The sequence below is a fragment of the Aspergillus sclerotioniger genome, assembly GCF_003184525.1.
Source record: "Aspergillus sclerotioniger CBS 115572 chromosome Unknown BO94scaffold_18, whole genome shotgun sequence".
NCBI lineage: Eukaryota > Fungi > Ascomycota > Eurotiomycetes > Eurotiales > Aspergillaceae > Aspergillus > Aspergillus sclerotioniger.
Genome location: NW_020291008.1, coordinates 443,808 through 461,599, shown reverse-complemented (window position 1 = coordinate 461,599; position 17,792 = coordinate 443,808). Strand labels below are relative to the sequence as shown.

General features: G+C 46.3%; 5 protein-coding genes across 5 annotated transcripts; 1 reads left to right on the top strand and 4 right to left on the bottom strand.

Moving 5' to 3' along the window:
- Window positions 1-70: 70 nt before the first annotated feature.
- BO94DRAFT_576227 (uncharacterized protein) lies at window positions 71-1,570 on the bottom strand (the record flags this gene model as incomplete). Its single annotated transcript, XM_025615125.1, has 4 exons — window positions 71-88; window positions 290-297; window positions 362-410; window positions 560-1,570. The coding sequence occupies 4 exons, from the start codon at window positions 1,568-1,570 to the stop codon at window positions 71-73; spliced, it is 1,086 nt and encodes a 361-aa protein (XP_025466274.1).
- Window positions 1,571-11,591: 10,021 nt separating this feature from the next.
- On the bottom strand, window positions 11,592-12,574 carry BO94DRAFT_625381 (uncharacterized protein; the record flags this gene model as incomplete). Its single annotated transcript, XM_025617274.1, has 3 exons — window positions 12,301-12,574; window positions 11,745-12,242; window positions 11,592-11,681 (listed from the first exon to the last, which is right to left on the bottom strand). The coding sequence occupies exons 1-3, from the start codon at window positions 12,436-12,438 to the stop codon at window positions 11,592-11,594; spliced, it is 726 nt and encodes a 241-aa protein (XP_025466273.1). The 5' UTR covers window positions 12,439-12,574.
- Window positions 12,575-12,940: 366 nt separating this feature from the next.
- BO94DRAFT_566936 (protein kinase) lies at window positions 12,941-14,400 on the top strand (the record flags this gene model as incomplete). The annotated part of the gene is made up of 6 exons (XM_025614588.1): window positions 12,941-13,199; window positions 13,250-13,575; window positions 13,640-13,947; window positions 14,001-14,163; window positions 14,223-14,254; window positions 14,278-14,400. The coding sequence occupies exons 1-6, from the start codon at window positions 12,952-12,954 to the stop codon at window positions 14,398-14,400; spliced, it is 1,200 nt and encodes a 399-aa protein (XP_025466272.1). The 5' UTR covers window positions 12,941-12,951.
- A 266-nt stretch (window positions 14,401-14,666) lies between these two features.
- BO94DRAFT_536478 (uncharacterized protein) lies at window positions 14,667-15,895 on the bottom strand. The gene is made up of 4 exons (XM_025612027.1): window positions 15,795-15,895; window positions 15,343-15,739; window positions 15,168-15,291; window positions 14,667-15,102 (listed from the first exon to the last, which is right to left on the bottom strand). Exons 1-4 carry the CDS (start codon window positions 15,868-15,870, stop codon window positions 14,746-14,748), a joined length of 954 nt encoding a protein of 317 aa, XP_025466271.1. The 5' UTR covers window positions 15,871-15,895; the 3' UTR covers window positions 14,667-14,745.
- Window positions 15,896-16,027: 132 nt separating this feature from the next.
- BO94DRAFT_536477 (uncharacterized protein) lies at window positions 16,028-17,250 on the bottom strand. Its single transcript, XM_025612026.1, has one exon. It carries the CDS (start codon window positions 16,901-16,903, stop codon window positions 16,193-16,195), a length of 711 nt encoding a protein of 236 aa, XP_025466270.1. The 5' UTR covers window positions 16,904-17,250; the 3' UTR covers window positions 16,028-16,192.
- Between the last annotated feature and the right edge of the window lie 542 nt (window positions 17,251-17,792).

Genomic DNA, 17,792 nt, shown 5'->3' with positions numbered 1-17,792 from the left:
GTATAATTGTGTATTTTTGTTTAGTTGTAATGGCGGGGATTTAGATTAGTTCCTTGGCCTATGTTCTAATTTAATTGCGACCGATAAGCTAGCGTTTGAGTAAAGTTTGCTGGAACTGAATACATACTACATTCTTGGCAGTAGAGTTTAGACGATTATTTCCATATGGAACTCTTTAGCAAGCGCCTATGTCTACCCTCAAGTAGCCCCTAGATAGATCATTGACATTTCTTTTGGGAGGTTCCCCTCGGACTTATTGAATCCCATGCCTAAGGATTCAAAAACTCACGAGCACACCTAAAGAAACAATATTCACAAACAGAGCTATAATAGCAAGTCGATTGAAAAGCATTATTCTCACCAACGTTTTGCTCACTCTTTTCACACAACCACAAATAAGACACAGTAAGCTAAAACACCCCAGTATCTGCCCTCACGCTACTTAAATATCCAAAAGACACGCATTAAACCCAACACCATCACAACACCACCCAACCCCTCAATAAGCAAACATAACAGTCCGCCCCTCCCCCTTCATCCTCTCCGCACTATAACTCACCCCATGAACCTTCAACCCCTCCTGATTCAACAAAGTAACCGTATCCCCCCTCTCCGACAACGGACACATAGGAGCCTCAAACTCCATCGTCGCCCTGGGATCCACCACCGCACCCCTCGGAAACTCCTGCACCTGCCCCAACGAATTATGAATTCTCCAATCCGCCAACGCCACCGGATGAGTAGTCCGATTCCCCAACCGATGTCGTCCCGACCCCACATTAACCTCCACAATCGCCACCGAATCCTCCATACTCCGTCTTCTTCTTCCCCCAGCCCCATGCCTATCCAAAAGATCCGCCCACGTCGTCACCCCAATTTTATGTCCCTCCTCATCATCCGTATGCGCCGCCTGCGACGCAAACGCCAGAAAAACACCCACCCATTTCCCCTCCCGCGGAGAATGAAAGATCATCCCGCCGTCCTGCCACACGCCATCATCTTGTCGGAAACTGGAGATGTTGCCTTGGTTCATGTGGATATTGTGGATGCCGTTTTTGGAATTGAATTGTGAGCCGAAGAGGTATATGTCGGCTTGTTGTTCGATCGCCCATTTGATTCTTGGCTCTAGGACGTCGATTATGTCGTTATCGCGGCCTTGGATATCGTGGGGGAGGATGCGGCCGCTGTGTACGGTGAAGAGATTCCCCCGGATGTAATCGAGTCCTTCGTGGTCGATTTCATCGAGGGCTTGGAAGCCGTAGGGGAGGTTGGAGAGGGAATCGATGATGTGGTGGTCGATGAGGTTCTCGTTGACCCAGTAGACGAGACGGGATTCGGCCCGGTCGCCGGATTTGATGTTGATGGCGGCGCGGTTGAGGTTGGGGATGTCTTTGGTTTTAGTGGTGGGTGGGTGGGGTTGGTGGTGGTGTTTGGTGGTAGAGGGGTGGGAGGGGGCATCGTCGGAAGTGAAGTATAGGGACAGGTGTGGGGTGCGGGGGTCTTGGTGGGCGTGTTCGACGGTGTATTTGATGGGGTGGGCTTTCCAGACGCCGTAGTTTTGGACGGGCATGATGGATGTGTTGTGTGGTTTTGGAGATGGGTTGGTGGGTGATGGAGTTGGATGGAGTTGGTGGCAGGTGCTTGGATTCTTAAGGGATCTGAGCTGAGGAGCTCATGACTGAAGTGGAGTCTAGACTGCTCGGCGGGATGTTCTCGTGATGGTGGATATGCTTGGCGCCAAGCAAGCCATGAGCTTATTTGTGCTTCATTCCTCCAATCCCCAACCCTGCATGTCCGTGTTCCGGAGATATGTTGTTACAACTTTGGGGTCTATGGTTCTGACGTAATAGTTAGAACCGGTAGCTATGTTCGTATTTTTTCCATGGAAAGAGGCATATGACGAGGGTTTGATGGCTGAGAATTGATGGTGAAGAATTTCTTTGTTTGGAGAACACGAATGACGTGGTGTGGTGAATACTGTCTTTTGACGCTATGTTAACTTGACACATAAGATCGAAGGGCGTGGGGTTCTTATTACGGATGCTATTGGGTGAAAGGATAAGTGGATGGAAATTGTGAGCAACGAGTAAGTGAGAAGATCTGAACAGAACAAAATAATTTACATTAGGATGACTACCAAGATATCTCTATCTTCTTATCTCTTAGCATCTGTCACAATACCCACCCAGCCAGTAGTGGGTCATAACAGATCACACGTATCATGAATTGGACTGCTACACCTTGAGAAAAAGCTTGTTGGGAGACACCATACAATGTCATAGTTATATACAAAAAAGGCTCAAAACAAAATGCCTTGAACTGAAACAAGTGACAGATTCAATTGATCGAACTATGATTATCAAAGATGACGATTAGTTGCCGAAGGTATTAAATAAAGCCAGGTTTCTCTCACACTAGCCCCATGCTTCAATTGAGCTTTATGCGCATATTGCCAATTCGATCAAGGCAGGTCCTAAGCATTATAAGGTTAAGGTTCATTATCTTTAAGAGATATCAGGATGAGTGTATACCTTAGCGAGGTGCTTAAGCACAGCAGTAGGGGTAACCTTCGGGGGCACCATCGGTGATGCTGCAAGGGAACTCGCCGTCACCGCATCTCTGGTTGCAGATAGCGAGAGTGGCGTAGCAGTCCAGGGCAACGGCCTGGCTAATGAGGCCAAGGGCGAGAAGAACGGTGGAGAGCTTGAACTGCATTTTGATGGATTTAATTGAATTGAAGAGAGTTGGTGTCTTGCTTTGCTTGTCTGGTGATGACTGAGATGAAGAGAAGACTGATGCTAGAGAGGAGAGCAGTCGGACCTTTGTATAAATTCCGTGCAGTCTAGGCTCCGTAGAGGAGTATTACAGCAGTTTTACTAAGTGAGCTCGTTCGAGGAGTAGAATCCCGGCCGCGTCATGTTCAGGAATGTATGAGTTCCAGCCCCCAAACTAATGCCTAGTTAGGGATCTAGTTCCGTGATACATCCCGTGTATGGAGACAGTCCCTGCAAAGTGGGTAGATGGTGAGGGGTCTCATTGTATTAGCCCCACCATCATTCTTATCAGTCCACGCCCTGGGCTCAATCTATTTTGATCATGTTTTTTCCCAAAGAAATGATTCGCGGCCTCATAATTAGTAGTTGGTTTGAAATCATCATTGTCACCAGGATAGCCAATACTAAACAACTTCTGTATATTATCCAGGACCACCGACGGGGTTAAATAAAATGCCGTGCAAAGTTCCTATGTCTCCCCAACCGAGATTCAGCGAATTTTGGGCTGTTAATCACCCCTTGCCGCGTTTTTAGCTCGGTGGGTGGATCAAGCAGCGCATAGAGTATAGATCCTCGTTCCTATGACTACATTAGCTAAGTTACATAGTATCCGGACCCCTAAGCGAGCATTGGTCGTCATACTAATCAAGTAGCTTACGTGGGTGGTTTGAGAAATCCTATGCGCTGCTTTCGATGTGCATGTCCTCTATTATCAGGGCTATAAGACGCGCAATGTTTTCAGGCTCTTCTAAGCGACCTCCCAGAGTGAATGGGGATATTTATTGACACCTAACAGTCATTGGTCTGGTTAGAATTAGGCCTGCTGATTCTGCAAGCAGTGCTTGGTATCTACAGTCTGCCAGTTGTGCAGAAGGTACCATGATAAGTTGCAAGTCGGGTTCGGTGTATGTATCATACGATTACAGGTTGTCATTTCCGACAGTGTCAGAAAGTAGTGCGATAAGGTCCGCGGATCCATAATACCTCATCGGTCTAGTTTATCTGTAGCTTATTTAGTATCAATCATAAAACGAATTACCACTAAATCAGGTTCTCTAATATTAGACCACAATTCATTCTAGAGGATTTCAGGTTATTCATATTATTTTTCACTTTCGATCAGAGTTTTCCTTCACATATAATTGAAGCCCATTAAGTACCAGATCAAAAATCGTCAGATCTGATTCTCCTAACGGAGTGCTCCGTTCAGTCTGAAGGGAAGTGGGGCTCTTTCTGACCCTGAAAAGCTTCATGACTGCACGGGTCGTGTCGCGGCTAAACTATGAGCCGTCCCTGCAGACTGTTTATATTACCACATTAATCACGCTGCTAATTTTCGGGCAAATACCCACACGAGGCAATTTGAGCATATTTTCGGATACCCATGCTCGCATGCCGAGATAAAGAATGTCCAGCATGTCCCTTTGGACGTGGCAATATGATACTTGAAGAAAGTCCCACAGGCGTTTTTCCAGGGAGAAAGATTGATTATTATGGTTGGGTCGGGTCTTGACATTTGACGGATGGCTGTGACCCGCCTTATCAGATGAATGATATAGCAGGGTTAATTCTCTACCGGGTTGTTCGTAACGCTGACTGCGACGCTACGGCAGCATGTTGCTTTTCAAACAGTTACTGGGGTTGGTAGCCTCATAGATAGAGCTCTGTCGCTAGCAAGAGTAGGCGGCTGTAGAGCATCAAGATTCAGAACCGTAGTTAGAAAAAGTACGACCAGTCTTATCCGATGATGAAAGATTGTTTGGCTCTAGAGGGATTCGGTGCAGCATACACATATGCGATGAATGAATTGGCCATAAGAAAGGTGCTTTAGCAGGTATATGTTGTGAAAGCCATGATGCATGATAAAAATTTGTCTCTTTGACTGGTTTTTCTTCTTGCGAAATCCTCGTCCATCTGAAGTTCTCTGACAGAAGTTCTCCTTATAAGACCTTCTATGAGCTGTTCTGAAACCTTTGTCTTGTAGAGAAGTCAGGTCATGAACATTCGATCCTACCATTCTGATTTACACATTCACGGATTTTCTTTTAAGATGTTGTTTTGTTCTCCGAGTGTCATGGGAATATTATGATTATAGAGATTTCTAGTTCACGCAAACGATTAAAGATATGAGTTAGAACGGAAGAGCTATCTGTTCTGGATAACCCGATGCTCGAAAGTAAGTGTTCGCTCATCATACCCGAAAATTATTGATATGGAATACCTCCCTTAGAAAGATAAGAAATATCGAAGCGGCCGATGCCCGGCTCAGATGGGGTTAGATGGATTGTAGTTTTCGTACACAAAGTGGGACCGGGTTGATCCGGCTTTCGGGTACGGAGCACTCCGGACCCCCTGCTGAATATTGCATCGTCTGTGGCAAGCTGAGACACTGACATCTTATTTTTAGTTCTAACTTCTATCATCAGTCAATAATGGATCCAAATGTTGCAGAGAAGCCTTTCTCTATATTTTAGGGTACAGTAACCCCGCAGAACTATGATGATTGTATAACTGGGGAATGGTGGAAGTCGTGTTTCTTCTGAGAGGATGCAGGATCACGGCCTTGGGCAGCGAATATTTGCTTTTTCGCCAGCCCCTGTATGAGAACATGCAAAGTTTCACTTTTCCAGCCTTACCTTCTTTCTCCGTAAAAAATGCCACACTCCTTCTACACTTTGAACTGCCATTCTCTCCTCATTCCTTTTTCTTTTTTATTTTTATTTTTGTTGTTGTTGTCGCTGCTTTCTCCCCTGGTAGTACTTATCATTCCGCATCCGTGATGCCCTGAGGGGTTCTCAAAAATCCGATTAATGCACTTCAATCATTGGCCGAGGCTTATCAGACGCACACGATGGATGATGAGGGGTGACAGCCTCAGGCTCGGCCCGACACTGGCTCTTTCCTTTTTCGTCCCGAGCTACATCCACCCCTGCAAGCAGTCCGAATTCCCACGGCCAACCTGACAGCCCACATGCCTCTCGATCTATTTGAAATGTACCACCACAACTATGTACCCTGTGCTCCCTCCGGTGCAATCTTTGCTGGAGGGACCAATGCGCCGTCAGAAATAGATACCTAACTAGGTACAATGCGGCCAGCGTGAGGCTAGATATAATGACGTTCATACTGTACAATGTCACATGAAGCACGGTTGGACCTCTTTAGCTCCTTTTTGCTTTTTTCTTATCCTCGCTAATCAGCTACTAGGAAGCATCCCCGCGACATGGGGTTGCTGTGTTGTCGTTCAGCTGAGAATGACCCAGCATCAACAAACCCAGCCCCCCCATCCTCTGTTCTTTCTGTTTTGTACACAATTTCTCGTTGCTTCAGATCTTCACGAGGGCTACCGTTCCTGCTTCTGAGGAGATTAAACAAGACACCACTGCCCCAACTCCGACAGACAACGCAAACAGCACCATGGAAACCCTTGAGGCTGTTCCAGACCCTACCACTCCCGATCAGACCGGACACCCAACTCAACCAGATCCAAAGGCTCAGGCAGACCTCGGTGAACCTGAAGTGGACATCAATACTGCCCTGCCTGAGGAAGAGCTTAAACATCTCCGGTCAAACTTCATCAGCGCTATCGAAAGCGCGGAGCTTGACCGCGTGAAAGAACTCCTGGACCACAATGGTGCAATCGGTATTCGCGTCGATTATCTTTTCCCTGACAATCATGTAATAAATACCGGTCTTTCACTGTTGATGTTAGCAGCTGGGCTTGGACAAGACACCATTGTGAATTATTTGCTGGATGAAACAAACATTGGAATGAAATGGACAGCGTCGTTTCCCGAGGGATGTACGGCATTGCATATGGCAGCTTGGGGGGGTTATGAAATAATCGTCCAGAAACTCTTGGATAACCATGCCCTTGTTGACGCCGCTACCGTGGACGGATTCACGCCGTTACATTATGCCTGCTGGAAAGGCCATCCGGAAGTGGCTAAACTGCTGATCGATAACAATGCCACTTTTTGCTCTACTGATAGTGAGAATTTGAATGTTTTCCACTTTGCCTGTCTGTATCACGATGATACTATGGTTCGGTTTCTCCTTGACTCCAAGTCGGAAAGAATAAGTACAGTTGATCGCAATCAGCAGAGCAGAAGTGGCCGTACACCGCTCATGGTAGCCATTGACTGGGGAAATGACGGTTCTGCCAAACTTTTGTTGAAGGACGGTGAAATCGACCTTTCCGTGAGGACCGACGATGGTGATACAGCATTGGCTTTTGCGGCAAATCGCGAGCAACTCGACGTCACAAGAATTATTTTGAAGTCGGAAACATACTTTCCCGATGACGTAATCGAAGGGAAGATTTGTACTGCAACAGCCTACGAACTTCATCAAATAGAACACGCCCTTCGTACATGGCTTCAGATCGGGTCACAGGAGGCTGAATGGGTCGAGAGTGTCATGAATTGGGCCGTTGTTAATGGAAGCATGGAGCTGATGAGGGAGTGCGCCAAAATCATGGAACCCACAAAGGGAATAAAGAATGGCAAGGTAACCTGGTTGCATCTGGCATCCAAATACGGACAGCAGGCCCTCATAAAGGATCTTGTGGATATGGATATTGACGTCAATGCCACCACCTCACAAGGGATGACAGCGTTGCATTTGGCATGCAAGTATGGGCATCAAGCCCTCATCAAAGACCTTTTGACCAGGGGGGTTAATGCCAACGCCACTACCCCTGAAGGAATGACAGCGTTGCATGTGGCATGCAAGTATGGCCGTCAAGCCGTCATAGAAGATCTTGTGAGCTGGGGTGTTAATTACAACGCCACGGCCTCTCAAGATATGACGCCGTTGCATTTGGCAGCGGAATGGGGTCACAGTATCACGGTACAGAAGCTCTTGAGCTCTGTCAAACTCGGAAATTCGGAGAATCAAGCCGCGGAAAAAAAGACAACGGTCCATGACTTCGAAGTGAGCAACTTAATCCTAAGAGGAAACATCAATGGTGACACCGCCATGACCTTGGCTAGACGGGGCAACCACCGAGATATATCTGACATCTTATGGGATGAACTCGACCGGATTTCCAAGTCTGGGGGTCTTCCAAAAGGGTTTGCCAATGATGTCAAGCTAGCAGCTCAGTACGGATACCTGGGTAAGGAGGAGATTGCGAAGCTTCTTCTCGAGCAGAGGCGTGAGGAAAAGACTGGAAGGGATACAACACACTGGACCACGCTCCATTGGGCTGTCTTTAAGTCTCGTGGGGTACCTGCTTGGTGGCTATTGTCAAATGGGGCTCACTTGAAGAGCAGTGAGATCAGGCTCGCTCTCGATTTGACTACAGAAGCATATCCCGCTGGCAAGTTGATTAAAACGCTACTTGAAAACCCTCCAATCATTGAAACTCCTCGACTACTCCAAGATACCTACCATCCACCACAAGTACCGGAGTGGACTGGCGAAAGTCTAGACGCTTTTGAGAAACAGAGCACCATCATGGATTTTTATTGCCAGGATAAGGGCATTGTAGCCTTTCAGCTGAAACGACGACCTACGAAGAGTATTATCTATCAAAGCGACGAAGGCCCGGATGCTATCATGGCCTCAAATCCCAATAACAACTTTAACGATGTCAGCGAGTTCACAAAACAATTTGATAGATGCTCTGAGAAGCCTGCCGGGCCTGCGGGACAACCAGATGCTACAAAAACCGCTGCTCCAAACCCTGGCCTCCCTGTGAACGCTTCAGGTTCGGTCATGATGCCGCCATCGGTCATAAAGCAAGCTACAAAGGACCCGGGAAGGGTTGCTCAAACCCAGTCAAAGCAATCCAACGCAAAGAATAAACAGCGAGATTTCAGGTGGATCCATGTACCCGCAACTTGTGTAAGATGACACTCTACAGCTGGAGAGTGAATGTGAGTGATTGCTAACATGCACGTTGCTTTCAGAGAAAGGTGATTGAGGTTTGTCATCCAGGACGCTCTCCAGGTCTCCTTGTGAATGAATTGATGCTCACGCATATGTCAAAATTAGCATCTCGTGACGCGAATCGCAATCGATTCGAAGAAGTCACAGGAGGATTTGGACAGCCTACTCGAATATCTCAAGCGGAGTTGGACTGAGGTACCCGCCGGCGGCGGAAAGCGCTTTCTTCAACCGCAATATCAGGTATGACCCACGGTACATCGCCATGATTCGAACCCTAATTCGATGGTGGGAGAACGTAGGAAGATCCCGATAGATCACGGTCAAGTAGGAGTGATAACAACACTGCCGAAAAAGTCAATGAAAGGGACATCAAGCCATGTTTTGAGAAAGGCGATGAGACAGTACAGCAAATCAAATCAGGCTCAGAGGGGCCCGCTACCACCAAGAATAGATTGGTCTCACTATATGTTAGAGGATGTAACCCCTGGAATGACCTGTGCTGACATATTGCTTAGATGCCGTTTCTTACGGTATCTGGACGATCGATAAAGCCCGAACGTTCGCTCGCAAATCCCCAGACTCATAACGCATACCTTCTACATGAGACGATGACACTCCACCAATATTATTACGCAACAATCGAGAACAGTAGGAAGAGAGACAACAAACAGGTACTCTTAAACTACCTCGCGCGGGAATTCATCAAGGAAAACAAGCTGCCAGAATCCAAGATAGAGGAAATCCGCAAAGGTCTCATCGAAACGCTCGAGAATACAAAATATGAGAACACAAGGTCGCAGGATTCATCGCTTTCAACCAGTAATTATAATCCCTTTATCTACACAGTCGATCAGCTTTGGCTATGGATTATTGATGATGGCAAGTGCCAAAGAACTTCTGTTGAAATATGGGCTAATTCTGCCATAGACACAATTGTCACTGCCACCACGAATAGCTCCGACAAGCTTGTCGACGCCATCCTGGATCAATTGTTAGCTGATAGAAGTGGGAACGCGATCCAACGTCCCAAATCAGCAACAGAAATGATGGAATTGATCGTTGGCATTGCAGCCGATCCTTCTTTGCAAAAGGTTTCCACAAAACCTGATAGCCATTCTGTTGCGGGACAGAAAGACGCTCTTCAAGTTTTTCGAGAGTCCATTCGTCATGTGGTCAGTACACCTGCTGGCCTTCATATAAGAGAATTAGTACTGACAGGCTTTGCCTATTTCAGATTGATAACGAGACCGAAATCTCGAACGCTTTTATAGAAGCTGTCAAGCAAACTCGCCGTCAAAGACTCCCTGAACGCGATTTTGGCCTGGAGTTCGACCTTCTCTATAACATCAAAGGGATCCGTGATGAGCTTTGTATTCTTAGAGCTCTCTCAGCGTCTCAACAGAGCGTTTGGAACAAAGCATTTCGAATCAAAAACAAGAGACCTACTCCTCAGTGGACATATCCCCATCCCAGCGAACCGAGCGCAGTTCAATCTGATCTGGACGATATGATACGGGAGGCACAATCCGCTCAAAATTCAGTTCGTTTCTCTTTTACTTAGTCAGCGACAAGTGCTGATGTGAGCTGCAGATCAACATGTTTTTAGATCTCAAGGAGAAGTACACCGCAAGTCAGGATGCGGACTTTGGACGACAGCAGGCCTATACCACTATGGTCTTTACCATTGTGACAATTGTGTTTGTGAGTTCCAATCTCCTATACATTGTTTGAATCTAATAATGGCTTTCAGCTTCCACTTACATTCCTGTCTTCTATTTTTGCTCTCAATGTCACCGACTTTCCCCAGGGAGCATCAGGGCATCCACAGTATCATGGGTGGTGGATCTTCCCTCTCATCTGTATGTTGTATCTTTTGTTTCTCACATAGGAGACTGTGCCTGTACTAACTTAAATCAGTTGGACCATCTGCGGCCGTTTCTATTCCTTTGATCATCGTCGCTTTCAACGTCAATGACTTTATAGTCACACCCTACTACAATTGGAAAAACTCGAAAAGCCCTTCTCCTGCCGATGATCATAGCTCTGCTGCTATCGATTATAGCCTTACCTCCGCCGATAAGCCTAATTCGCGACACTCCGGGTGGTCATATATCGGCAGTCAAATCAGGCCGCGTACGCGGAATGGCTCGACGACTACTGAAACTATAGAAGACAAGTTCATGGGGTCTCCTGTATAGAGTCTCTCATTCCTACCTGCTCTGTGGGGAAATGTGTAGATTATTCGGGCTTTCGTCAAGAGTGATATCTTGTGGTTATTGACAAAACATGGACTATATCTACAAATTCATAGACAAGATGTAGCCCCTAAATTAGAGTTTGAAAGGACTATTAAGCGGAAGGGGTGCCATTTCGTTCTTATAGCGATTATATAGTGACCAATGTGACAATGATTATTCCATATCCAGGAGCCCTACAGGCCACCTAGCACTACCAATGCCTGTCAGTTGATGTTTATATGAAAGCTATAACAGACTTCTAATCTACGCTTTCTCAATTAATCCCAGAACACTTACTCATTACTACGGAAATCAATCGATTGTCATCAATCGAGAAATTTTGAAAGTTATACGCGTTATGGTCATGTTTCTCGGATATCTAGTGGCTGTTCAGTTTAGAAGGTAGACCAGATTATTATTACTGAAATAATGTATTTAGTAGCCTAGAGTTTTCTTAGTGCTTTAGATATAAACAGAGTGTCTCAGGTATATCGATACAAGTGGCGAAGGTTCTACTCACTATAAAAGGTAGGCCGTAGCTAAAGAAGAAAGCGTGGTTGCAGCCTGGCCAGTGTGGCCGTAACGCCTCCCTATTATTTTATTCAGTAATACAAACCCTGACGTACAATACAATGAACTTGACATAACAATACAAATGACACTGATTAAAATTTGCTTGTCATTACTACTCCCCTATCAAGGCCACAGTCGAGGATGATAAATGCGATTGGGGCATGGGCATCTTGTTTCCCTGCAAGGGTGTACCCTTGACAGGCTTCACAGGGCATATCAGTATAGTAGAAGATTTTTTTTTTTTTATTTTCGGAGGGATACTCACAAATCTACGAGCACAACTCTCAAAGTACTTCAACTCATCACATGCTTCCTCATTAAAATCCAACTCGCCCCGCCTCGCCCCAGAAAACACGATTGAAGTATCAAAATCGACCCAGACAACACGGCCTCCCGAGGCAACCACGAGATTCCTAGTGGGATGAGGGTCATTATGAATGACTCCTGCTTGATGGATCTGATTCAAAGCATCTTTTGCATACTGGCGAAGCTCCACAGAACGGGGTTCGGAAGTGAAGACCGACGCGTCGTGTAAATATTCTAGAATAATGGCGCACGGGTGCACTTTGTCCTCGTTGAAAGCTTCCAGGTTTGGCTCGAAGACACTAGGGTCTAGGTTCTCAAGCACGCCATAGAATTGAGGTACGATGCCCATGTCGCAAGTGCCGTGACGACTTAGAGCGAGGTAGGCTTGCGACTCGCAACGGTAGCGGGACAGATCTCGTCCATCGGGTGAGAAACCGGGGTCATCGTCCATGTGGAACTGGTTCTAAGATTAGTTTCGGTGGATCATCGGGGGTTTGGGGTTGAGGTTGGCGGACCACTTTCAAGAAGTAAGACTGCCCATCGTAGGATATGTGAAAGATCTCCGAAGTCTCTGAGCTTTTTAGGGGTTCTATGAAATGAACGTGAGACGGCTCGAAATCTAGCGTGATGCCAGATGGGTTGTAGGTTTTCATGGCACCGTGGTCGACTAGAAGCAGACTGAAGTTGGGGGAGAGGAGCGGTTGGATTCATGAAGGTCTCATCAAGGAGGTCTTGTCTCGATTATATAATCGATCATGATCGTATATCGGGGCAACAGAAATAGAATTGGCGGGAAATCGGCAAACAAATCAAACGTACTGAGCTGGCCAAGCAAGACACACAAGCCAAGCAGGATAGGCATCTATCTACTCGCTAGTGATGGAATGAGGTCTGGTATTCATGCTGTGGAATGTTTATCATGCTTGGTCAATAGGTTCAGTCGTTTTACTATGAGAGTGGATCATCAATCGGAGAGTTCCAAGAGAGACTAATAGCTGAGTGGGTAGTAATCCGCATAAAATGGATATCCGTATCCGCTGCCCCACTTCAGCCCAGCCAAGACTGTACAGTGACTAAGCAGACATAACTAAAGTAACATAATTCCCGGCTCTTCCCTTTTGTTTACGACGCTGCTCGTTACGTTGCTTAGGCCTACTCCAGTGACAATGCTACGCCTAACGCGTCAATTCACGAGATCTCTCTTCCGGAAGTCGCCTTCTCCAGCTCGGCAGTTCTCTCAATCAGGTCCTCTTCTTGACTCAAATGACAAGCTAGAAGAGGAAACCCTGCGATGGTACTCACCCGATCATTTCTACCCGGTGAAAATCGGGGAGATCTTTCACTCTAGATATCAAGTCATCGGGAAATTAGGCTACGAGGGATATTCCACGGTGTGGCTTTGCAGGGATTTTCAGTAAGCCCTGCTACTGATGGATATCGCGCGTAGCGACTGAATAGTAGCAGACAGCATGCCTATGTCACATTGAAGATGTATGAACGTGACTCTGCCCATGGAGAAAGAGAAACACAAGTGTACAATCATTTGAAAACTGTCAAGTCAACTCTCACTGGCTCTATTCTTGTCCGACATGCACTAGATGACTTCCAAATCAGCTCTGGCGACTCTTCTTATCAGTGCCTTGTGCATCCTCCTTTAGCTATGAGTCTGTTCGAGCTTCGCAATCGCATTCCAGCCAAGGTCCTTCCTGAGAATGTATTCAAGCCAACTTTGATTCATATTCTTCTCGCGTTGGACTTTCTGCATACAGATGCTCGCATTGTTCATACCGGTATGATAATCCTCGCACTCCTAATATACTCGACTTTCTAGACCTGCATATTGACTGGTCAAAGACATACAAGAAAAAAACATCATACTCGGCGTAGAGGATGAATCAATTCTAGTCGATTTCGAAGAAGCAGAGAAATCCAACCCCAGTCCACGAAAAGTCATCGGAGATCGAGTCATCTATTCTTCTCGAAGGCTTGGAATTCCTAAAATCCATGGGCGTCCTATTTTATCTGACTTTGGGGAGGCTCGTTGCATTTCCGATCTAGGTTCACGGTGGGAGGATGTGCAGCCGTTGATTTACCGGGCTCCTGAGGCAGTATTACGCATGCCGTGGGATGAGAAGATTGATATTTGGAATTTGGGGGTTTTGGTAAGTACAGCGCCTGCCTTAAGACTATGTCTTCTTACTGGTGGTTTGTAAAGGCCTGGGATCTATTCGAACAAGGACACCTTTTCTACGCTCGCGATTTGGACAAAAAAAGCTCAGACAGTCATCATCTCGCTGAAATGGTCGCAATCCTTGGACCGCCGCCGAACGACATGCTTCGGCGTAGTGAGTATGCGAGGGAGTTTTTCGATACCGAAGGTATGGCTTTCCAATGATGTCTGTATTTTCTTGGGTGGACGCGTCTGACTAGGAAATAGGTAGTTGGAAACATGCCACTGAGATACCCTCTGTATCTTTGGAGAAGCTAGAGAGAATCTACGAGGCACACACCAAGAGCAATTCCTCTGCTTTTTGCGCAAGATGCTTCAGTGGAGACCGAAGAATCGAGCATCCGCGAAGGAGTTATTGTCGGATCCTTGGTTGAAGTCGGTTTGAGTTGAGTGACGCTCGAGTCATCAGTTCTCCACTCTAAATGTCTAGGGATATAATGTATAATAAACAACATTAATGGGACTAGTGTTCTACTCGGTGCTGGTCTACAGTTGATTCGGGGAGGTAACGACATGTACCTCCGGCTCGAAATCATAGATTACATTGTGTTCATATGCACTGTATCTCATAATAATTAATATTCTAATCCCATGAGACACTCTCTGAAGAAATCATAAGACCTTGCTACAAATGAATGAGAGTGAAGGGAATGCTCTGCACTGTAGGGCATACGTCCTTGACATGGGGGACTCCCGGGTCTGTGTGTCGAACCCAATTGTCAAATAATTGTCATTCCCTATTAATATGAGCCTGCAAGCCCCCTACGTTTGCGTTCCCACTAACAAAGTATCGTAACAATCCCACCAAATGCTGTATGCCTTCGAACCAGCTTTCTTTCGTAGAAAGATCATATCCTTGTGTCAGCTCTAATCGAAAGCTTTCATCTTCTGCAAATCCCTTCGAATGTACTCGGGATATCTGATCTTTTGTGAACAACCCACGCGCTATAAAAATCTGGCGCTTGAAGCATCCAAGAACAAACATCTCTTGGTCCTGTAATCCCAGTTTAAGATTATGAGCAAGTTGCCCTAACATTACACTCATGATCTCGCCAAGAAACTCGCTCCAGGTCTGTTCTAGGAACCACTGATCATAGTCAGACAACATGGTAAAGGACATAGTAAGTATAAATAGTGGAGAGTGTAACATACACCAGTGAATGAGAGAACTGGGACATATTCATCATGTACCCTAACCATAGCAGCACAGTCGGGTCTAGCGACATACTTTCGACCGCCTATGAAGTACACTTGCTTGTACCTTGTCACAGGAAAACTGTAGAAGTATCAGTAAAGCCATCAATGAAAGACATATAACTTGACTTACTAAAGTCGAGGCGTGATGCCTCCCATCTTCAGCTTAAGATAAATCGTCTCCATCAAAGTCCTCAACATCAACCCCTGTAACTGCATCAAATCTGCAGAGTTCTCTCGTGCACCGTACTTCCAGCTCTTAGCAGGAAGTCCCACTACTTCGACCCCTCCGGCAACTTCTTCCAACAAGTCAGGTTCAATACCTTCTAGGCACTGGTCTTCACTTTTGGGATAATAGGCTTCGAAGATATCAGGTTCCGCCAGGGAAGTGTCAAATAGATTATTCTCCGTGACATGAGTGTTAAAGAGATGGAAAAACTCCTTGAACTTCATTGAGTCACTAGGCCATCTTTCAATGCAGTCGAGATCAGCAAAGTCGGCATGTTCGAAGATCCATGGGGTTAGGGCCTCTTTGGTGTTATCAGTTTGAGTGGGCAGCTTGCAATGAAGTATGCGTATGCTTACCCTTTTCTTTTGGTTGTATTACATTGGGGAAGAATTCATCGGTGCTCACGATTCGTGTGTGTATGGCTGCTGACATTCTGGCAGTGTTTAGGAAGTGTTGCTGTTAGTAATAATGTCAAGGGGGGAAATAGAGACAATCCGGGATGTCGGGGGTTATTTATCCGGTGTATGCAGGTGGAGACCGGATTTGACACCTTCAGGCAGCGTCTTAGGCATCCAATCAAATTAGGTATCTTAGTGGGAAATCGGATACTTTTCAACTCCGTCAGATTCTACCAATCAGCGAACTAACTACCAAAGGCTCTGCGCGATCGTGAATGAGATAAAGACGGTAGACCAACGCTTTAGAGCATCTCAAGCGAATCACTTCACCAGACAAGCAATACAGAAACCCCCCATCATCTACCCAAACACAGTGAATCCGGGCATCCAATGGCTTGTTCGCGTTCTGCCGACGAACCCCCAGGTTCCACACACTTGACATCAGAACCATCCATATAGATCATATGTGTACGATACCCAAGCACAATTCCCGACTGATGCTTATACCTTCTATACAAATCATTCCCTGCATTTGTGGACTGTCCACCTCCTTCCGCTCCCGCCGTGCTTCCAGTCTGTCCGCTCGAAGCCTCGCCCGACACATTGGGAAGAGGTCTCACAGCCTTCCTCAACGGCGTATGGGTGATCCAGACAGCGGTGATGACATAGACAGATCTGCGGCCAGATTTCATGTACTTTCGTACTTTGGGCACAGCCACAATGTCTTTCATGCATTTCTCGTCAAGCTCGTGGTCGAATGTCCATACTTCTTGGTCCACTCTGTCGAATCTGACTTCTTCAGTCGGAGGCTTCTTCTCCTGCGCCTTCTTTACCACACGTTCGAGGAAAGCATTCCATACTCTGGTCATGACGGGGATATCTCCATGCTTGGGGTGTTCGTGATGGCGTTCGATGAAGCATCCCATCGGTGGTAGGGCAAGATCAGCCGGCAGACCATTTCCCTCGGAGGCTAGGTTGCTAGTCGGTCGGTAGGGATGCTCGATCACTATTCCTAGTTTGATATCACCTCCTTTGCGGGTGGAGAAGTCGGAGAGTAGGAACCACATTGCGATGGATCGAATGGAAGACTGGGTGTATTTGGGCGATGGGGATATGGAATCAAGGCTTTGCTGAGGAAGGCTTTGCTAAAGTATTTCCTGGTGCAATTGGAAAGACTTTGGTATCCTGGGAGCACTCGATGTCCTTCCTCGCCATTTTAAGCACCACAGTATGGCTATTACCAATAATGATAGAAGCCTAGGGCGCGTGTCTATCCCCACATTATGATGGCCAGGGTTACACATAGCCTTGGCGGACATGTGATGAGGCGGGTGAGCGGAAACCCCCTATTTCCACGCCCTGTGATGTCAGTTTGGGGGAATTGAGGGCTTGTAAGGGGTACGTGGATATCTTGGGGGTCGATTAATCCTGTAAAGAAGCGGATATTCAACTTTAAACAATATGAAATTGAGAAATAATGTTGGATAAAATATTAGATATTATTGTAAATGCAAATAATGTGACAACAATCATGTACCTGGCCAAATCATCAATCCGTTGGTCTTGGGCAGGGCAGTCCTTGACCGGATGGCTATCGCCACACCGGCTTGTTTCTGCCACGCCTAGTTCTGTCATACCATTGGATTGAGTTCTGTGCCGTGCTTTGAAATTTGGATAGATCCACTCAATGTAACTGTACAAGACTTGAGGCATTAAATTGAGGCGATTATTATAGCAGTATGACCAGATGCTAATAGTATAGACTTTCACTTATGATTTAGATAAAGCCTATATCGTATGATGCTCGCATGTTGATGTCTTGGCCGAGGCAGCATTCAGGTTGTGTTGCATATGGGCACTGACCAAATAGTCCATACTACAGGGGAAATCAGGTACCCGCCTGTCAATATCGCCACTGCTGTCATTGTTCCTGGATGATTGCTGGCGTGATCTTGT

What these genes read in the sequence shown, in the direction of transcription:
- BO94DRAFT_536478 (XM_025612027.1), bottom strand. Translation starts at nt 15,870, where the DNA reads ATGTCAGCAGCCATACACACACGAATCGTGAGCACCGATGAATTCTTC. An exon ending in AATACAACCAAAAGAAAAGG is followed by an intron (nt 15,740 to 15,794) that starts GTAAGCATACGC and finishes ATAACACCAAAG; the next exon opens with AGGCCCTAACCCCATGGATC. An exon ending in GGCATCACGCCTCGACTTTA is followed by an intron (nt 15,292 to 15,342) that starts GTAAGTCAAGTT and finishes ATACTTCTACAG; the next exon opens with TTTTCCTGTGACAAGGTACA.
- BO94DRAFT_536477 (XM_025612026.1), bottom strand. Translation starts at nt 16,903, where the DNA reads ATGTGGTTCCTACTCTCCGACTTCTCCACCCGCAAAGGAGGTGATATC.